We start from the raw sequence: 21,315 nt of genomic DNA, 5'->3' as shown, positions 1-21,315 counted from the left end.
ACCATCTCTCTGCCGCACCACATACCTCACTTCGTCCATGTTCAGAAAACCCACCGAATCTTTCGTCGAAACGAGTGGCTCACAACTCTGGCTCGCACGCGGGACTTAGAGGGTGTAACATGTGGCGCCTGACTCGAAGGTACCTCGAGGAACGGTTCCGGTGACGTGCCGCTGGGACGCGAGGAAGTGCTCTGAGACAACAGAGACGTACCGAGACTTTGAATGTATCCGCACTTTGGTGAATTGTTCTCTTGTGGGAACGACGATGATGCGACTGGGTAGTGTAGATGCTAAGCGGACGGGCACTAACGGATGTACGCAGTCCAATGCATGGCGGGTGAAAGAGGAGAAACCGATGTTGAAGATTCAAAGACACGGTTTCACGCATATTTCTGCTTCAAGGAACGGTTGTCTACAACGATATTCGGTAATACAGTCAACTGGACGGGGTACAGCGTCGTCGCCGGGCACTACCGGGTGTACGCGGTCGAATGCATGACCGGTAGGATGGGAGAAACCGATGTTTGATGCTTCAAGACATGTTCGTTGGTAGTTTCACGCCTGTTCGACTTTGAACAACTGTCGTCAAATGTCTTGCGTTCTACTAGTCGGTCATGATCGACTAGAAGACGGGCTCTAGCGGATGTACATTGCGAAATGCAAGGCCGCTGAGATCGCGGTTTCGGCAAATTCGTAACGGTCGGCGTTGAGACATTGATGATTGCCGTTGGGCTCCGCATGGCTTCGAAAGCCGGGTTCATGACGGAGCACAAAGTCGCAATGAATATTGCGAAGAGGACTGTTGACGATGCGATCAGTCCGTGGAATTACTCATCACGTACGTTGGCGAAGAAGTAGCCCACTTATCACCACGCATAGTGAATACACAGAACGCTCGTGCAACGGTCGTTACGATCCCGCCGTATCGATCCTTTGAGAATACCACTCATCCACGAACTTCCTCAATTGCCCACGAATCTCGTCCTGCTCGCGCGGGCACTCAAATTCGTCTGGGCCGCACTTGACGAAGAAGTCATCGCCATGTTGTCCTTGTTTCTGGTCAAACACATACGCATTTCCATTCGTTAGAAGAGGACCTCCAGGTCGAAGAGGCGAGACGACAGTTGAGTAGCGGAATCCGTCCCACTGCCCGTTTCCGAAGACGATTCGATTTCTGCAGTCGATGTTCCAACCACCCGTAACAGTGTTGCGGTCAGATGGAGTGATGCCCCGAGCCCAGCCGTAGATCTCGCCATTTGGACCTGGAGGGAACCGAAGGGTGCATTGTGCGTACCAATATTCCGGAACTATCAGGCGGCTGACAATGCTGGGACGATCGTCTGGGGCGCCAGTGTCCCACATCCCGATCTCGTTGCATTGCAGCCATGAGTAGGCTCGTCCAAAGTACACGTCGTCAGGTCTCGTGTCGCTCCAAGGAGCTGAAGTCGGATCGCGGGTGTCGAAGCAACATGTCGACGCGTTGGCATGACCGTGGCACGGATTAGGGACGCCGAGTGCAGCATACCACTGGTCGCACGCCTGAGGAGGATTCCAGTATGCTTTCCATATAGCGGCGAAGTTGACGAGGGCTTTGTCCAGACCAATGCCAGTAGCTGGAGCTCCTCCAATGGCGTCGAGGCCTCCTTCGATCCTGTCACAAAATCCTCCGGGGTTGTCACCTGGGAAATACGACGCAGTAGGCCGCCCCAGAGCAGTGACGAAGTCAACATCGTCCTTCAGGGTCTCCATCCCAAACAAAGCCTTTATGTCGTGTATTTGATCAGCGGAGCCATTCACCAGGATCTCATCGATATGCGCAGCGACAAGTTGAAGGTCCTTTGTGCAATTCTGGCGGAACACTTCCTCCCCAATCACATAGAATCCGAAGTTATCAGGGACAACCTCGACGGTCGCGCTGGAGGCATAATATGCCCAAAAAGTATCGGGATGGAGCTGAGCAAGCCATGTTACAAGGGCGCCGCCATATGATTCTCCAGTGGCGATCCAGGGTACATCTCCAAGGCCCGTAACGTTGCTGAAATGCAGCTGAACAGACTTGGCAAACCGAATTGCATCTCGTATAGCATTGTCAGACGTCAGATACTGCAAATTCTGCGTCGTCCATTCGTCAAAGACGACACTTTCGCCGAAGAATCGGTGCTCTAGGATGACCTGCGCAGCGCCAATCTCGGAGGCTAGTAGACCAGCTGTGCCCAGACTCTTGTTGAAATATATCAAGCCATCCTCTATTGGACCTTCGCCCCATATCCAAAGGATCACTGGGGATCCAGTACCATTCCAGTATGTTGTGTCCACGACATATCTCTGGGGAAAGGTGCCGAGCTCCGGTTGATCATGGTCGATGTATTGCTCGAATGTGAAGTTTGCAAATTTTGAAGCGACATCGTTCGCGGAGCGTGCTTGCAGGAGCGATCGGTGCAGCAAATGGGGATGACGGTTCGAAGTCGATCTCCGGTAGGCGGAGGTGAGGTTAATGAGCGTGATGAGCAGCCAAAAGAGATGCATGTTGCTCGACTTTTTTTGTAAGGAAAGTTTAGGTCGTTGGTATGACGATAACTATTCTCATCTAAGACTCGACGCACAGAATGTAGAGCCCAAATCGAAGGGTCAAGACGAAGAAGTCAGAGTGGACGTACTTCTTCATCACTGCGAACGAAGCTCGCGTGGCTGCAGGGAAGCGTCTGACTGCCAGGCCGCGGTCTCGAACGGGACGGTGAACCACGTGTCCACATCCACGGTGATCTGATGTCCGTTCTCCAGTCATCAATGAGCCCCAGGAGTGAAGTACGAACCTTCGTCTGAACCTTTGAAAGATCAAGGTCAGATTGTCTGGATTTTTAGCGAGGCTGAGCATACATGGAGAAGAAGCCTGGGTGGATGTTATACTTCCCAGGCCGCGAAATGAGTGCTGCAAGGACAGGCACAGGATGCTGTGCATGTGCATCAGTGCCGCTTTTAAAAGCTTTACAAGATTCCGCAATCTTGTGATGACTGGAGTGCTCCTTTGGATTGACTGCGAGGTGTCGTTCAGACCAGTCGGTGCAAATGGAATCACGCGGCTCCGAGCATGTGTGCAAACCTCAAGCAGTAGCCAGAGGTCAGACCTGGTCAGTGGTCACAGAGTTCCTCGACCCATCCCAGGGTGGAGCAGGATCAGCATGAACATGTGTTGGCCGGGTTTCTTTCCTTGTTGAGGCCAGGGAGTGAAACGGAATCGCCCAGACCGGGAAGTGAAGCCCGTTTCTCTCGACATCGAGCCTCAATGATTCGTTGACAACGTCAGGTAGCCAGCGCAATGCGGAATGTTTTAAGCTGCCGTACATTGTTGAAGGCGCGATAGTTCACAGACTGCCTGAGGCAGCAACGACCTGACTGATTGGACTTGGTATATCTTTGGTCCTTTCGACATCTTGCCACCAACATCATCAACATTGCTTCATCTCCTCTTTTTCTCTTTTATTGCAGGTGGCTGGTCGGCAAAGAGATGCACGCTCGCAATTTGGCTTTGGGGCTTTGAGCCGAGAGATGGCATGGCTTCGACGTGCTCGACATCATCGCCATGGGTCCCTAGCGACCGGAACCTGGTGGAATAAGCACGATCCTTCATCATCATCTAAAATCAACATCGCTCATAATATCCTGACGACATCGTTCCGCTACTCGGCATGCGCACGTACATGACCGAGCTGCCTCGCAGAAGAGAAAGCGAGCGCGGTAGGTCAACGAGAACTCCTACTGCATGACTTTGGAGACTAGAGCCTGAACGTCCAGGCAAGGTCATACCAGGTAAGGCGCCCAAGCCAAGTACAGCAACATCATGATCCCAGAAGAGCCGCAAGGTTCAGGAGGTCAATTTCTCGCGATTGGTTTGCCTTCCCAACGCCAACCAGGAAGTTGCCAGCATACCCGACTTTCTGATGGAAGTCGATCTTTTGTTATTTTCACTCTTACTTCCACGAATCTCACTCCAAGACTCTACACTCTGCCAGGACTTGGAATAAGACGGGAAGCCGGAATGTCAGATGAGAGATCGCGTTGAGAGGCATGGGCTACTCCACTTTGCTGCTGTGGCTGGTTGGCGGCGCACAACTCCTGCGTACCGCCGGTGGCAGCAATGTCACGGCTGAGAAATCATGCACATCCCACGCGGGAAACGTCGCGTCGTACATTCATCACGGGATTGAGATTCCATCTGCGACCTCATCAAGCAGTAACTGGACATTTACGAATGGCCTGCCTAGGACCAGCCGACCGACGAGCGGTGTGTCGCCCTCTTCCCCGACATCAGCATCCATTCCGACATCCTCTTGCATAACGACAATGTCCTCCAACTCGAGCTCGTATTCAAACACAACGAATGGTTCGAAGTCCGCGACCGCGTCCGGATCATGCACGGACGAAGGGATGGGCGAGCCGTTTGTGCTTACTTCTGCGACTCGGGCCGACGATATTGGTGGCCTGCCTAGGACCAGCCGACCGACGAGCGCGGTGTCGCCCTCTTCCCCAATGTCAGCATCCATTCCGACACCCTCTTGCATAACGACAATGTCCTCCGACCCGAACTCGTATTCAAACACAACGACGAATGGTTCGAGGACTGCCGACCTCTTATCCGTGCCGAAGGGGGGTCAGCCGCTTGAGCTTACTTCTGCGACTCGGGCCGACGATATTGGTCCGAATCCCGCGACCGCGTCCGATCCATTATCGGACATACCAATAGGCGTGCCATTTGCGCTTACTTCTGCGACTAAAGCCGACGAAATCAATCCAATCACAGCGGAGTCTCCAATATATTTGAGGTCAAGCAGTGCCGCTGATCAGATCCGGCCGCCGGCGCCAATTGTGTTGCACCACGGCCATTCAGCTGATGCGATCAGCGGGCCCAGTGCGGTCTTTGCTGCGCCTACCACGTCAGTGGTGCTGGCGTACTCTGGGCAGACAGCGCTGCCGTCGCCGGTTCCTTGGGGTGCACCTCTGCCTGAGGTCACAGGAGCTCCGAACAATGGGCAGCCGGGCAATGGGCAGCCGGGCAATGGCAACCCGAACAACAGCAACCCGAACAACAGCAACCCGAACAACAGCAATCCGAACAACAGCAACCCGAGCAACGGCAATCCAAGCAACAGCAACCCAAGCAATGGGCAGCCGAACAATGGCAATCCAAGCAACAGCAACCCGGACAACGGCAATCCAAGCAACGGCAACCCGAGCAACGGCAACCCGAGCAATGGCAATCCAAGCAACGGCAACCCGAGCAATGGGCAGCCGAACAATGGCAATCCGAACAATGGCAACCCGAGCAATGGCAACCCGAGCAATGGCAACCCGAGCAATGGCAACCCGAGCAATGGCAACCCGAGCAATGGGCAGCCGAACAATGTAAATCCGAGCAACGGCAATATCATCGCACCTGGCAATGGCAATCCTGCTTCTTCTCCAATCCCACAGAATTATCCCGCCACCACATATCACGGCACGATTGTCATCGGACCAGATTCCGGAGCGGCTCCTCTACCGATCACCTGGATCGTGCCATCCACCTCTGCAACTTCATCCGGAACTGCAGCACTTGTCGTCGTAGTCGACGGAAAACTTCTCATCGCCGGCGGATCGCCTCAGACCATCGCCGGCCAGACCGTGATTGCTACACCGAATGGCTTAGTGGTAGGGACTGGCGCTTCTCAGGTGACAATTCCGATTCCGGTTCCACAGCAAGAAGGACAGCCGGGAGGACAACAAGGAGGACAGCCGGGAGGACAACAAGGAGGACAACAGGGAGGAGGGCAAGGAGGAGGGCAAGGAGGAGGGCAAGGAGGAGGGCAAGGAGGAGGCCAAGGAGGAGGCCAAGGAGCACAACAAGGAGCACAACAAGGAGCACAACAAGGAGGACAGCAAGGAGGACAGGCAGGCGGAACGAATGACTTTCACAGCAACGGCGTGGTCATGGTGCTGGATACTGGAGCCACTTCTTCTTCTTCTGCTGCTGCCGCTGCTACCGGGCCTACAAATACAATGCCCAGCTATGCGTCCGCCAAAGCGTCGTTACCATCTGGTTCCGGGCCGGTCGATACTACGTTCATTTATGCGACTGCAAATCCGAGCAGTCCCGGGCCCAATGATGCAGGTCCTAGCGGTTCTGGAGGCGTAAATACCGCACTTCACTCCAGTGAAGTATATGGTCATCACGCTTCGCCTTCAAATGGTGGCGTCAATCCATCAGGAGTAAGCACATCTGGGCAGCCTTCTGCGGTAGCTTCGCCATCAGACAGCGGCACAAGTCCATCTGGAGGAGAGACACCCAAGAAGCACTCTGCTGCGGCGTTTCTCTCGGCAAGGTGGAACATGCCTATGCTTCTGGTGCCTTTCTTGGTCTCGATCTTGCGATAGGGTATCTCGAGCTGGGAGTGATGTTCTTGCATGAACCCGTCTTTAGGCGTGAGCGACTTTGGGCATGGAGGAAATTGCAGTAATGGCTTCTTAGGTTTTGTGTAATCCAGTGATGGACGTACCTAGCTTCATACACCGGGACCAGACATCGGTGCTGGGTGCAAAGTATTGAATGCATAAGCGAGGTCTGAAGGAACGTTTATTCCAGGTGAGGCAAGTCGCTTCAATCGAGATTGATGATGTCGGTCACGCCTGTGGCTTTGTATGGCTGTGCGATGCGAAGCGCCTCATGGGTCGGCTGTTGAGACTTCAGTCACGTTCGATCGAGGAACGTCTGTCGTGTATTCTGTATCCTGCGTACGCTCAACGTCGACCATGTTTGGCACAGGCTGACGCGCTTTGTCGACAGAATTGCAAGCAATCCTCCTACGATCTGAACCATACATACGTGGTCCGAAGAAATACTGGCGTACCTTTCTTCCGCGCATTATTAATGCTCATACATCCCGTCTGGCGGTGAGCAATTCCATCAAAGTTCATGTGGTCGGAGAACAAGCCCGTGGTATGCATCGCAGCACGTCGATCGCTTTTCTCCTGTTGGTCGAAAGCGACGTTTTGCCCTCGGGCACGAGTGGAAGTGCGCATACAGGCCTCGAGGTCTGGTACAGAGCAGGCACCGGCAGTAGCATGTGCCATCGGTATGACCTATGCACACCACCATGGGCGCCTCAAATGCAGTCGTCCCGTTGCGACCTCTCATTCGTCCAGACATCTAAGACAGCGCCGGAAGCCAGCGGCTGTTCGCACCTGCCGCCCTGAGCGTGGTAGCGACGTGGACTATCACAGACAAGGCGAGCTGAGAGATTGGATCAGCGGTGGTGTGTGCCGAAAAAGCTGAACACCTCCTGGAAATTCTTTGGGTGCGGCGGCTGACTGGAAATCATATTTTGGCGGCACCGCCTTCGCCTCACGTCACCGCTCGTGTGTCGGCGCCATGGTTCGATGTAGGGCCTCAATTAGGAAGGTCCGGAGGGGTCGGAGCTTGTGGGCGTGGCTGGCACGCGGGATGTGTCAGCGGTACGGCATTTCTTTGGTAGCGAGAAATATGTTTCCGCTCGGGATTTTTGGATCATCGGGATCTGATGTTCATCAACGTCGGCGGTTCGCAGACTTGGTCGAGGCGTGATCGCTATTATTCTGGTCATTGGTTTGCGATGGCTTGCTGATGCACGGGATCTAGCGGGTGGACGCAGCAGCACATTGAAGATGGTAGCGAGCACGCCGGCGGCGTGTATGTGCGCGATATGCTCAGCTTCACGCCATGGGACTCGAGATTAGAAGGGTAGTGAGCGGCGTTCTAGCATGAAGCGAGGGGCTTCGTCGAATTCTGGTTCCCAGCCTTCACAACCATGATTTGAAGGCCTCCAAATTTGGTATTCGGCTTGCATATGCATGCGACTCTACCAAGGCGGAGAATTGCACAACTATGCCCTGTCGGCGAATAAATCCTCACAAGGCGTGAGGAGTTTGGTTCGAGCCTGGCCATGCATGCATGGTTCCAAGACGCAGAAACTTGCTGTCGTGTCTTCAAAGGGTGTGATGGTATTTGAAATTGCAATCGGGCATTCGCACTTCATGTGCGTATAGCACAAAGAGATGCAAGATTCAGACAGCGCTCGCCAGGTCAGCAGATTGGCAGAGCAAGTCCGCATATCTTTGCATGAAGTTCTGGTGCTAAGTGGATGCCCATTTGTGAAGAAGCTCCTACCGCAGTCCCATCCTCGTTACAGTTCCACAGCGTCCTACAGTCGGCCATGTCGCCATACCTGCGTCCGCCGTGCATCCGTCGGCATACCGTTCGTTCACTTCGCTGGCTCTGAAGCGGGACTTAAGGGCTGTCTGCATCTTGTCTCAGACGAAGTGGTGGTAATGCGCAAAAGTGCATGTCTTCGCGGACTTCAAACCTAGGGAAGTGGTCGTGGCGTTCGACGGAGAAATGCGGCTCCAACTCTACCCTTCTTCGAGACCGCTCTACAGACCCTTTACTCGCTTCGAATGTGCGGCCATTAGCGGGTGTCTGCAGATGTTCCAGACGTGCATTGGGGAGACTCGGAAGTTCATGTAGGAGCGTTTGTGGCATGCGATGGACATATGCAGCTGTTAACTCTAGCCATCCTGGCTATGCGAAGACTTGACATTCGAGCTGAGAACGCTGGTATTTGCGACTTCCTGTGCGGTGGCCTTTTGATGTGCGGTCGTGATTGTCACAGTGTGGGCTGAGAAGTTCTGGCAAGCCTTGACAAATGCAAGTCTCGACTCTCGCTGGCAGCACGAATTGAAATCAACGACTGCTTACTCGTCTTGAGGCCCGTGTCTGGACTACATCCTCATCATCCGGTAGCGGGCTACAACAGCGTGTATTGAATGATGCTGGCGTGCCATCGAGTTGCTCGACGAGTCGTCCTAGCATTTTCGGCGAATCGGTCACTCGTCTGATCGAAGCGGGCATCAGCGGCTGTGTGCATATGTCTCATACCATCGGTAGCCAAAAGCGCCCGCGCGTGTCGATGCTGCGATTGCCTGGAATAGACATATGCGGCTCTCAACTTTATCATCTTCAATAGACTCCTTCACTCGTCGAGATGCAACGGGCTCCAGCGGCTGTACGCAGAATGTTTTACCCAGACGGTAGCGAAGTGTGCTTCGCGCGTCGATGCTTTGCTGGCGTGCAGGGTCTGTGTCATGAACGACAGGAGGCGATCGTCCCTTGCAATCTTCACAGATCTGGTTCGAGTCCTCTCACTCGTTCCAACACAACGGACGTCAGCGGGAGGACGCATGAAGAGTACAGCATCTGGTAAGTTAATCCTCCGGCATGATCTAAGAATATGCCACACGGCACTGGGCGGTCAAGGCATGTCCATCTCCATGTAACTCGACCAGAATATGCAGAGCCTGACTCGTCAAATTCGCTGGATGGCCAGATCCCCTCTGCCACCTCGCGGGCGCGAGTGGAAGGCTGCATTTCGGTCAGGGTAAGGTACCGAATGACGAAGCTCCCCGATGGAGATGTGCACGCCACACACAGACTGTGCAGCGCTATCCTGGGTTATCGGCGGGAGCACCGGCAGGAATGATCCAACAACGTGGTGCGTGCCGAGACGGCGGCGGCACGTTTGAAGCGTATGCAAGCTTAAGTGCACCACCACTCTTCAATCACATTCGCTTTGGAGGCGGTAAGGAGTGACCGTCGTTCTTCCAGACTTGTTACTGTTGAACTGGGAGTGAAATTGAGCGGTCTTCTTGACGCGTGTCGTCCATCCATCAGGAATGTGTTTCTGTCTGTGACACGGGTGGGCAATCGCAAAAACGTGGAAACGGGACGTTAGCTCCATGTAACGGTTCAGCCATACCGTGGTTCAGAAGCCACGTCAGAACACCAGAATCGATTTTCTCCAGTTTGCACACCGCCTCCGCAGCTTCTCCCTTCAGCTGCGCTGAATGTAGGACCCTGCGTGGTCTGATGGTGTCCCCGCGCCGCCTGAAAGAAGATGTCGTCGATCTTCTCCATGTCAGATCAGCAAAACGAACGGCAGATGACCGGTACTCCTATCCGATACATGCACGGCTGCTTCTACCGCCACCTCGGCAATCGCTGGATCGAACGCCTATCGGAGGTTTTGTGAGATGCCAGATACAAGGGACCGCGCGCTTGGCGGGTGGTACCTGTAGCTTGGTATAAGTGAGACTTCCCTCTCAAGCTTGTGATCGAGACCCGTGGACCCGATCACAGGCGAAGGGTTCATCCCGATCTGTGTCGGCGATGTGGGCTGGTCGAGGTTCGAAGCAATGGCACTCAGATTTGTGAAGGTGTCCTCGAAATTCGACATCCGAAACTCTGCCGACAAGTGAATGCAATACCGTTGTTGTACACTCTGCTGTCAGGACATTACGACATCTGCTCAATGAGACAACAGTGCAATGCAATAGGATATATACAGCTACTTTTCCATTTCGATTCCAATCTTCCAAAACGCCTCCAGAACGGACACCAGCAACCCGTAATTCGTCCCAAAACTCCCAACGCGATCGTGCATCACATCACACATAACGGACTCCGAACGCAAACCTTTCGACCAATTCACTCCTTTCGTTCTGCAGACGCGAACTAGCTGTACAGCTTCTTCTCCACACCGACCATGCCGTGCACATTGCCCTCGGCCTGCGCGCTCGCAGTCCTGAACTCAAATCGCACATCGCCAGCCCGGACATCCTCCTGCAACTTCAAAAGACTGTCAATTCCAACGTCTTGCAGCGAGTGCTGCACGCCAGCCATGAGGTAAGGCAGGAACTTGGTAACACTGCCGCGGTCAAGCACGGAGCCAGACACACCCTGCGCGACGAGCAGCCTGTCGCCCTCGGAGAAGTATCGTGCTGTGCCAGCGTTTTTGGCGGTGTTGTTCGCCTTGTCACCCTTGCCTCCTGCCTTCTTGTCCTCCATAGCATCGATGGATCCCATTCCACGGTAAGTCTTCCGGAGCTGACCGTCTGGTCCGACGACGTAGGCGCCGGGGGATTCGGTCGTAGCGGCAAGGAGACCACCCATCATGACCGTGCTGGCGCCGAGCGCGAGCGACTTGACAATGTGTCCGACGTTTTGGATACCACCGTCAGCGATGCAAGGGATGCCGAAGCGAGCAGCGAATTCAGCTACGCGGAAGACGGAGGTGGCTTGTGGCCGGCCAACGGCCATGACTTCCTGGGTGATGCAAGCGGAGCCAGCGCCCATGCCAATGCGGAGCCCGTCAACGCCGGCGGCGATGAGAGCTGCAGCTTGGTCACGGGTGACGACGTTGCCACCGATGACGTCGAGCTTGGGGTAGTTCTCCTTGATCCACTTGATCATGGAGATTTGGTAGAGAGAGTTTCCTTGGGAGGAATCAAGGATGACAACGTCAAGACCAGCTTCGACGAGCGCGGTGAGACGCTCCTTGTCGTTCTCGCGGGTACCAATGGCAGCAGCAGCAAGCAACTGCTTAGTGCCAGGAACCTTCGTCGCAAGAGGGTAGTTCAGGTTCTTCATCAAATCGCTGCGGGAGAGCAGAGAGATGAGGTTGCCTTGTCCGTCCACAATAGGAAGCTTTCCCTTCTTACTCTTGTACAGGATCTCGTTGGCTTCTGAGAGGGACACATTTTGGGGTGCAGTGACGAGATCGCGGGACATGATATCGGTAACGGGTGCATCGTGGTCGGAGTGGAATTGAGTGTCTCGGGGTGTGACGATACCGATGAGCTTGCTGCGAAGCTGTCCAGACTCTGTGACATGGAATGTCAGTTCCCTGTTCGTACAGTCTTCTGCAGTGATAGTATGACTTGAGAGGTGAAATCAGACGGAAGTTTCTCCACAGCACTCGAGGCACGTTGGCGCAAGAGTATTGGTTGAACGAAAGTTAATGTTAAGTTTAGCATCATGTAAAGGGCAGGGTGTGACAGCAAGATGAGAGTGTGCGGGCCTACCTGTGACCGGGAAACCGCCGAATCCCCACTGCTCCTTCAACGCGATAGCCTCTCCTACTGTTGTCTCGGGTGAGATCACAATTGGGTCGGTGATGAAGCCGTTCTCGAAACGCTTGACCTTGCGAATCATCTCTGCCTGCTCCTCAACCGAGCAGTTGTGGTGGACGACACCAACACCTCCCAGAAGTGCCATGTGAATGGCCATGTTGTGCTCCGTGACGGTGTCCATGGGCGAGGATGTGAAGGGAGTCTTGAGTGTGATGTTGCGCGTCAACTTCGAGGTCAAATCAACCGTGGCGGCAGGGAAGCCAATGTACCCGGGCAGCATCAGGAAGTCATTGTATGTGAGACCGCCCTGCTTGTTCTCGTCCATCAATTCTTGCACAGAGATGCCATCCTTGGCCCGGTATGTCTTCAAGACCTCGAGTGCGCGCGAAGGATCTTCGTAGGACTGCTGGCCATTGGTCATCTGCTTCTTTAGCTGGTCGCCGTCGGTGTTGCCATTGGCGCTCATGATCGCAATGTGGTAGTCCGTTCGATGTCGCCTTGTTGGTTATTAGCAAAAGTGTTATAGGACAATGAGGCGGCTCAAGACTGTCAACTTACCCCAAGAAGGAAGAAGAAGAGAGGGAGAGAAGCCAAAATCGTCAAAATTTCGCGGTCCAGGCGTGCCAATCGATTAGACGGCTGTGCCCGGCGCTATGGTCGATCTTGCTCTAGCGTGGTGGTCGTACGGCTCAAGTCCCCACCAAAATAGTACTTGTAAACAAAGGTCGCGACCGCCCAAACCGTTGACTTCTCATCGTCTATCCCGTGCTGCAAAGACTACGCTCGCTCCGTGAATCTGCCCTCGAACATTACATACGCTTGACGCTGCCGCCTTTCCTTCTGTGCAGCCCGGTTCTGGATATCTTGCATGGAACACGCTGGACGCGCGCGATGACAGTGAGGGAGTGAAGAGGAAGGAACACAACACGATTGGAAGGAGCATTTGAGGACAGCGCGCCCGATACCTCCTCGACTGGAGGAAAAGCCGCTACGATGCCGCGACCACCGACTTTCAGTCCCAGTCCACCGAGACACCTTCGAGACCACTCGCCCCAGAAATCCTCTCCATTACGGCACACGATATCGACGCGGTCCAACAACAGCGACACCGATCAGTCTTCCGTTCCGAGTCGCCAAGGGACCATCAGCAGCAACGCGAGCTCAGGATACAGTGCCGCTAGCTACAACGCCGGCTATGACTCTGCAAGTGATCCTTTCGTGACTCGGCCGAGCGCGAAAAGAGACCGATCAGAATCGCCTGTGAAGAAGAACGCAGCATTCGCAAAGTGGGAACAGCGCGAACAAGCAGAGCAGATCCAGCAGTCTACGCCGAAGATGGACGTCTCGCCGAAGAAGATTCGGGATGATGACTGGCGGTCGGGCATTGGAAGGAGCGAGAGCAGGAGTGTTTTAAGACCGGTCACACAGAACGCGGCGCCGGAGAGACCTCCAGTGTACCAGAACGGCACATCACACTTGCGAACAGAATCAAAAGAGAACATCAGCCATCGGCCTCGCAGCAGAGATGGTGGCATGTCTCCTCCGCCAAAACCGCACTCAAGAGGCCTCAGCGCGGACACAACACCTCGTCTATCCTCCCCAGAACCGCCCACATCAGCGAGCCCGCCACCATCTTTTCCCAGCAAGAACAGCTTTGCGACACTCTCCCGATCTGATTCGATGCGCGCAAGCACAAGACCGCGATCAAGAGGCCACGTTCGTTTCAACTCCACGGATCCTGCAGTACCACAACTAGACGGCGAACTCGACGATCTGAAAAAGTCTTCCACGCCTCAATTGCAGCATCTCAGCAGACTAGCCGGAGACAGCACAGAAGAGCTGAATGTCCACTCAGCGGAAGAGCAGGTCACGGGACTGATTGGCAGACGGCGGCTACAACGATCTGGGACAGTCAAGCCGAGTGGGAAATCGTCATTCACCAGCACAAGATGGATGGAGACACAGAGAAAACATCTCGCAGCTTACGAGTATCTTTGTCATATTGGAGAAGCTCGAGCATGGATAGAGGATGTCCTTGACCCTACGAAACTGCCTCCAATCGTGCAGCTTGAAGAAGCACTCCGAGATGGTGTCACGCTTGCAGAGGTTGTCGTGCGACTGGCGCACAGGCTCCCTCCAGATTCACAGCGCTCGCTCGGGTCGCAGCGCATTTTCCGCTCAGCACCACTCTCTTTCCGACACTCCGACAACATTGCCCTCTTCTTCCGGTTCCTCGCCGAGATCGAGCTGCCCGAGCTCTTCCGCTTCGAATTGATCGATCTGTACGAGAAGAAGAACATTCCCAAGGTCATCTACTGTATCCACGCATTGTCATGGCTCCTTTTTCGAAAAGGAATCGTGGACTTCCGCATCGGCAACCTCGTTGGTCAGCTGGAGTTTGCAGATCACGAGCTGGAAGAGACCCAGAAAGGCATTGATCGGAGTGGAGTTCAGATGCCCAACTTTGGTGGCATGCGTGAGGCAATGCAAGTCGAGGAAGAACCCGAGCCCACGCCAGAGGAAGCTCTTGCTGATCAAGAGCACATGATCGTGGATCTCCAAACACAAATCCGAGGCGCTTTGGTGCGATTGCGTTTAGGTGAGAATATGCAGGAGCTTTGGGATGTTGAAGAGCACATTGCACATTTCCAAGCCCTGGCCCGCGGTGGGTTCGCACGAGAGATTTTCGACTTCCGTTTTGCGATGGACTTATCCACTCGTCGATTTCAAGCCGCCTCCAAGGCGTTTCTGGTGAGAAAGAAGCTACATCAGAAGAGGGCGGTGTGGAAGGAGAACAAAGCCGATGTGATCAAAGTCCAGAGTCTCTGGCGAGGACGGCAGCAAAGAGCAGAGACCAAGACTATCAAGACCCAACTCCGTGCCGAGAGGCACGGCCTCAGAGAGCTACAGTCAGCAATACGTGGAGCGCTTGGACGTTGGAGAGCCGGTGATCTCTGGCATGAGGCACGAGACGAGAAGACCGAGGCTGGCGTGCAGGCGTTCCAAGCTGCAGCGAGAGGCGCAATGGAGAGGATGAGAGTCGGCGCCATCATGAATCAGCTTTGGGACGTTGAAGACACGATATGTCAGTTTCAAGCTCATGTTCGTGGGTCTCGTGTGAGGAAACTAGCTGTGAAGCAGAAGGTTGCTGCTCGACAGGCTGCCGTTGAAGTTGTCAAACTCCAAGCGGCCGCGAGAGGTTTGATTGAGCGGCTTCAGCAACGGCACCTCCATGGCGAGCGCAAGATTGAGGAACCCAGTGTGATCAAGGCACAAGCTGTGGCCAGAGGACTTATCGAACGACTTCGACAGGCTCGCACAAAGGGTGCACTTCAGGGACGAGAATCGACCATCATCAAATTCCAAACACTCATCCGAGCTCAAGCGGCAAAGTCCCTGCATCTGGATGTCAAGGAGGAGTTGGCTGCGCATGTAGAACACGCTTCCTCGCTCCAAGCGCTGATCCGTGGGCAAGCAGCACGTCTGCGAACAGCCCGCACGCAAGAAGCATTGAGAAAGCACGAGCAAGGAGTACGCGACCTCCAGTCCTTCAGCCGTGCCATGTTGCAAAGGAGGAGCATCGGCGAGAAACTCGGCGCCCTTGAGAAAGTCGAAACCCAACTTACCGCCCTTCAATCTATGTCCAGAGCCTACATCGAGCGACAGCGCATCTTTGAGCAACTCGTCGCCATGGAGAAACAAGAAAGCAGCATCATCGAGCTACAATCCCTCGCCCGCGCTACACTACTCCGCAGCCAGATTGGACAGCTCCTAGCTGGACTGGAAGACCACGAAGAGGCGCTGACCGACTTTCAATCTACGATTCGTGGATTCGTGGTCCGCAAACGCTTTGCGGAGAAGCAGAAGCACTTCAGGGAGAACATGCAGAAAGTCATCAAATTGCAATCTTTCGTCCGCGCGAAACAGCAAGGCGAAAGCTACAAGAGCTTGGTCAGCGGAAAGAACCCACCACTTCCTGTAGTGCGCCGTCATTTGCACTTGCTCACAGACTCGAATCTGGAGTTTGAGGGCGAGCTTGAAGCCGAGCGCCTACGCCGACAAGTGGTCGAGAGTGTCCGAAGAAACGAGATGGTCGAGAGCTACGTCGAGGGTCTGGATGTCAAGATTGCCCTGCTAGTCAAGAACAAAATCACGCTGGACGAGGTGGTCAAGCATCAGAAGCATTTCGGTGGATCTGCGTCGCAGTTGCTTCGCACCGGGAGCACTCTTGCTACATCGACGGGCCTGGATCTGAAAGCGCTCAACAAGAACTCTCGCAAGAAGCTCATAGGGTACGAGGAGCTTTTCTTCATGATCCAAACACAGCCACAGTATCTGGCGAGAGTGTTCGCCGTGCTCAGCGCGAGAGGCCTGGCGGAGAAAGATAGCAAGAACATGGAGAGGCTGATCTTGACTCTCTTTGGGTATGCTCAGAAAGCCAGAGAAGAGTATCTTATGGTGAAGGTCTTGGCCACCAGCTCCCAACAGACCGTTGCGAACTGCCAGAGCATCGAGGACTACATGCGTCAGCAAAATGGCAACTTCCAAAGTCGTCTGCTTCTCAACTATATCCGCAGTCCCAGAGAGCGAGCTTACCTGAAGACGCTACTGGGTGGCATGGTCAAGAATGGGATTTGTGCGCAGGATCATCTCGACCTGGAGAGTGACCCATTGCAGATCTACCGCGCTATCTTGAACAATGAGGAGCTTTCGACTGGACGACCATCGCAGCGGCCGAGAGACATGCCTAGAGAGATGGTCATCAGGCAAGAAGATGTCCGACCACGATATGTCGAGCATCTGGAGGACCTGCGAGATCTTGGTGACGGCTTCTTCCTCAGCTTGGAGGAGACTCTGCATCGTATGCCATATGGGCTGCGATATATCGCATCCGAGCAGCACCGCGCACTCTGCGCTCAATTCCCAAGAGACGATCCAGGACACCTTGCTATGCTTGTGGGCGGTTGGCTATGGAAGGTCTACCTCCTTCCTGCGCTCAAGGAGCCTGAGATGTGGGGCGTGATCGATCGCGGTCTCAGCCCGTTGCACAAACGAAATCTCGCACAGGTCACCATTGTACTCGGCCAAGTCGCCAGTGCAGGCCGCCTGTTCGGGCCCGAAAATATCTACCTGCAGCCGCTCAACAATTGGATCACCGAATCTCTGGATCGATGGCAAGGATGCCTGCAGCATATTTTCGATATTCCACCTGCGGAGGAACACTACGATGCTGATCAGTTTAGCGATTTGTACTCGAGGACAAAGCCTACGCTTTACATTAAGCTGGCGGACATCTTTGCGCTACACAGTCTGATCACGGACAACATTGCCGCCGTTGCACCGGCGAGAGACGATCCCATCAAGGAGCTGCTCGCGGACTTGGGCACGGCAAAGAGCAACGAGAGTGATCTTGGAAGTGCGACCAACGGCGGAGAGATCACTCTGACACTGAAGTCGCGATTCACGGTCCAGGAGGATCCCAATGCCGAAGCCAGGGCACTGTTCACCAACACGAAACGCCTCGTGCTCTACATCATCCGGGTGCAGTCTGGCTCGAACCTCATGGAGATCCTCCTCCGGCCGATCACTCATGACGATGCTGACCGCTGGATCGCCCTCGTCCAAGAGGAGCTCCGTGAGAAAGAACACTCCCATTCGCACTCGAAACCAAGCGGCTCCCATCACAAACGACACCCCTCCGGCTTCGATCCGCGCGGGTCATTCCGTGGTGGACGGCCCATGTCCGTCTACTCGGAAGCACCTTCATCCTTTTCCGAAGACCGCCGCGACCTCCTCGACCTTCAATCCATGACCTACGCTGAGCTCAAATCCAGCGCACTTGAAAACATCCTCCACCTCGAGAATGCCGCTGTCCCTCCCCAGTACCGCGTATCTCGAAACAACAACTATCAAGAACTTCTCAATGCTCTTGCAGCCGATATCCGTCAGAAGCACCGCCGCCGTCTGGAGCGCCAACGAGACGTCGAGTCAACGAGAGCCACCCTCTCCCAGCTGGACGACAAGGCCACATTCTTGGAAGACCAACTGAAGAGCTACAACGACTACATCGAACAATGCCTACACACCCTCGCTTCGAAGAAAGGAACCAAGAACAAATTCCTCATGCCCTTCACCAAACAATGGAGTCACGAGCGCGAACTCGAACGACAAGGTCGGCAACCCAAGTTCGGATCGTACAAGTACTCCGCCCGCCAACTCGCCGACAAGGGCGTCCTGCTCAGCTGGGACGGTCTGCCGCAAGATCAGTGGGGACATGTCGACGTCGTCATCTCGAGTGATGAGGTTGGCGTGTTTTGTCTGGAGGCCAGTTCTGGCGCGATGATGATTCCTGGTGCTAGTGAGGTGGTGTTGCTGGATGATCTGTTGCAGGCGCAGTTCGATGGGAAGAGTGCGGTGGGCGTGTTTGAAGGACAGGGTGGACGAGGTGCCACGCAGGTGGATGGGCAAGGGAAGGGTGCAAGGTTGGGAGTGAATTTGTTGTTGCATTTGGTTTTCAAGAAGTTTTATAAGGATGGTTGAGGGAGTGGGAAAGCGTGGAGCATGGAGTCTCTGGGAGGTTTTGAGAGTGGTGTGTGGACACCATATGACTGATGCTTGACTTGAGCCTTTCCGTATGTCCGCCTTTTGCATTGTGGGAGTTGAACATGATTGGAAGACTGGCATGTATACACATACACATGAATACTTGATATTGATGTCCTTGTGGTCGAAGGCCCACCTGGAGCTACCCTAAACCTACAGCGAATCTCGGGTCAGAACGAACGAGGAACAACTGAGAAGACGACAGCAAGGAAGAACCCAAGATCTGCGATGCCGAGATCTTGCCTGCATGACATGCAGCGGCACAGCAAAGCGTGGAGGAAGTCTGCCAGGTCTGAATTTAGCTGTCATTCTCATCACCGATAGAGCTAATTATGGACCTTTTCCTCCATCCTCCAGACTTCCTCCACTCTCTGTGCCACCCGTGGCGCCTCGTGGGATTCTTCCTCTCTCTCTCTGCATCTCGACATCCAAGAATAGCAACATCTCGACTGCTCCCGGCACGGCACCTCTGCAGCTTGAGACACGCTTCATCGACGTCCACTCAATCCTGCGGTTTCACCATTGCTAGCCCGTAGCGGCGTGGAAAGCCACAGAGAAAGTCGAGAGGAAGGAAGTCTTGCACCGCCGTCTTCGACTCCGCTTCTCGAAGGAATCTCTGCTATGGCTGTGCAAGATGGCTTTCCTACTTTCAAGGCCTTGACGTCCAGTCGATACCGGTCGAAGGAGAGGGTTCCCTGACATCTACGTCCGAAGAAGAACGAAAATACATTACCGCGAGCAGAGCCCCCATTCGAAGGAATGCGTCTTGTCAGACTGACAGATTTGTCGTCGACTGTATCGTGGACACACCGGTCAGCTTCGCTGTCCAGCTCCCTTCTTCGACCAATCTGTACCTGCACGACGCGAGATCTCCATCTGAAACACCATCCACGAGATCCTCCCTGCTGCAAGTCGAAATGACAGCTAAATTCAGCACACGAATGCCGAGTAAATTGCGGTCAAATGCCTCAAAACAGACCTGGGCGGCTATCATGCAGACAGCACAAACGAACCACTCACAACACTTCCCTTCTGAACAATTCACCTCGCTCGACCAATCCGCGTCGACCACATCGGCCAAAGCGCCGTCTCCATCTTGCTCTTCACGCGCAGTGCAGCACGCTTTACCCGTCTTCTCCCTGCGGCGCTTCTTGGGCTACACCAGCGCGGCACTCTGGTCGGTCTCCGCCCGCTTGGAGTGCTCAAAATAAGCCTACTCCTGTGCCTAAGCCCTGGTGCCCGTGCTTGCATGGGGAAGTAGATCCATCGATGGAGCGACTCACGCATTGAACAAGCGACTGACCGCAGTGTACATATCCAACAACATGTCCCGCTTCAGACGACATGATTCCGCCTCTCCAACAGTGGCTTCTTGCGAGCCGTGTCTCTTCCTTTGACGATCTTCAATCCTTTGAACATTGCCTCCACCAACGTCGATCGTCTTGGTCTACTGCAACAACATGTCCTCGGGCCAGACATATCCAACGATGACGTCGACTATGGATTCGAATAACAACATGGCGTTGAATGTTGGAGATGATATTGTGTGTACAGAGTGGTACCATCAACCAATCGTATGTTCATCGTTTACATGAGACAGACCGCAACGGCGACCGATCACTTCTCAATGCTAACGATACCACAGTACGCCTACAACGATCCCTACAACACACCGTTCCCAACATCAACGTTTCCGTCGTCAACATTTCCAACTTCAACCTTCCCATCCTCAACAGTAGAGAGCGAACAATGGAACCAATTCGTTCGATCATCGATACCCGACATCGACCTGGCTTCGTACAGCATGCAGCAACCCATCCAGCAACAAATGACACCACAACCAGTACAAATGTCATCCCAGCCTGGGTATCTGACTCCTCAAACGAACAACAGCAACCGGCCGCGAAGCAGCTCCAATGGACTCAACCGTTCATCAGATCCGAACCCTTTGCTGCCCAGCGGTCTCGGGATTCAATTCTCTTCAGGCCAACCGACACCTCCTGTAACCTCCACATTCCCACCTGAGATGTCCCACTACTCCTCCGCATCAACCGGCCAGCCAACACCACCAGTGACCTCCACATTCCCACCAGAGATGTTCAGCGCCTACGCCATGGACACCCCTTCACAATCCAGAGCCCACACAACCCGGCGCTCCTCCCGCCCCCAACAACAACATCAACAGTCCCGTACCCTCGCACCCAGCACCTTCCCCGAACCCACTCCCAACCTCAAACGCACCGCCTCCTTCGAAAACGAATCGCCACCCTCCAATCAGCAACCCTCGAAACGTCCACGCCTCACCACCTCGACAACACCCTCCTCGCTTCTCAACGAGGAAGACCGCCTCCTCGTTCACCTTCGCGAAGACCTCGCCCTCCCGTGGAAAGAAGTCATCGCCCGCTTCAAATCCTCCACGGGAAAACCTTTCCAAATCGCACAATTGCAAATGCGGTATAAGCGACTGAGAGAGAAGTATCGCGTATGGGAGGAGAGCGATACGGAAGCACTGAAGAAGGCGGTGGAGGAGTGGGAGAGGTGTAAGTGGGAGATTGTGAGTGCGAAGGTAAGTTCTCTATCCGCGGTGCGCTGGCTTTAGAGGGTGGGTCTGATTTTGGGATGATGCTGACTTTCTGGCAGATGTTGAGCTACGGTGTCGAAGAGAAATGGCCGCCTGGCATGTGCGGTCGGAAATGGCGACAGCTGGAATTGGCGAATGGAGCGATTTATACGACGCAG

At 54.4% G+C, this 21,315-nt stretch overlaps 5 protein-coding genes across 5 annotated transcripts; 3 read left to right on the top strand and 2 right to left on the bottom strand.

Annotated features, from left to right (window-relative positions):
- Positions 1-909: 909 nt before the first annotated feature.
- MgSCP11 (serine carboxypeptidase) lies at positions 910-2,526 on the bottom strand (the record flags this gene model as incomplete). The annotated part of the gene is made up of 1 exon (XM_003855850.1): positions 910-2,526. One exon carries the CDS (start codon positions 2,524-2,526, stop codon positions 910-912), a length of 1,617 nt encoding a protein of 538 aa, XP_003855898.1.
- A 1,539-nt stretch (positions 2,527-4,065) lies between these two features.
- On the top strand, positions 4,066-6,928 carry MYCGRDRAFT_88714 (uncharacterized protein; the record flags this gene model as incomplete). Its single annotated transcript, XM_003857699.1, has 2 exons — positions 4,066-6,243; positions 6,617-6,928. 2 exons carry the CDS (start codon positions 4,066-4,068, stop codon positions 6,926-6,928), a joined length of 2,490 nt encoding a protein of 829 aa, XP_003857747.1.
- Positions 6,929-10,576: 3,648 nt separating this feature from the next.
- On the bottom strand, positions 10,577-12,508 carry MYCGRDRAFT_106783 (uncharacterized protein; the record flags this gene model as incomplete). The annotated part of the gene is made up of 2 exons (XM_003855849.1): positions 10,577-11,724; positions 11,926-12,508. 2 exons carry the CDS (start codon positions 12,437-12,439, stop codon positions 10,577-10,579), a joined length of 1,662 nt encoding a protein of 553 aa, XP_003855897.1.
- A 1,145-nt stretch (positions 12,509-13,653) lies between these two features.
- On the top strand, positions 13,654-18,513 carry MYCGRDRAFT_34487 (ras GTPase; the record flags this gene model as incomplete). Its single annotated transcript, XM_003857700.1, has 3 exons — positions 13,654-17,608; positions 17,732-18,409; positions 18,443-18,513. The coding sequence occupies 3 exons, from the start codon at positions 13,654-13,656 to the stop codon at positions 18,511-18,513; spliced, it is 4,704 nt and encodes a 1,567-aa protein (XP_003857748.1).
- A 2,350-nt stretch (positions 18,514-20,863) lies between these two features.
- Positions 20,864-21,291, top strand: MYCGRDRAFT_28780 (uncharacterized protein; the record flags this gene model as incomplete). The annotated part of the gene is made up of 2 exons (XM_003857701.1): positions 20,864-21,160; positions 21,217-21,291. Coding segments are annotated over 2 exons (372 nt in total), but the record flags the coding sequence as incomplete, so codon positions are not given.
- Between the last annotated feature and the right edge of the window lie 24 nt (positions 21,292-21,315).

The sequence above is a fragment of the Zymoseptoria tritici genome, chromosome 1 (assembly GCF_000219625.1).
Source record: "Zymoseptoria tritici IPO323 chromosome 1, whole genome shotgun sequence".
NCBI classification, from domain to species: Eukaryota; Fungi; Ascomycota; class Dothideomycetes; order Mycosphaerellales; family Mycosphaerellaceae; genus Zymoseptoria; species Zymoseptoria tritici.
Note: the sequence above shows the minus strand (reverse complement) of the source record. Positions and strands in the feature narration are given on the sequence as shown.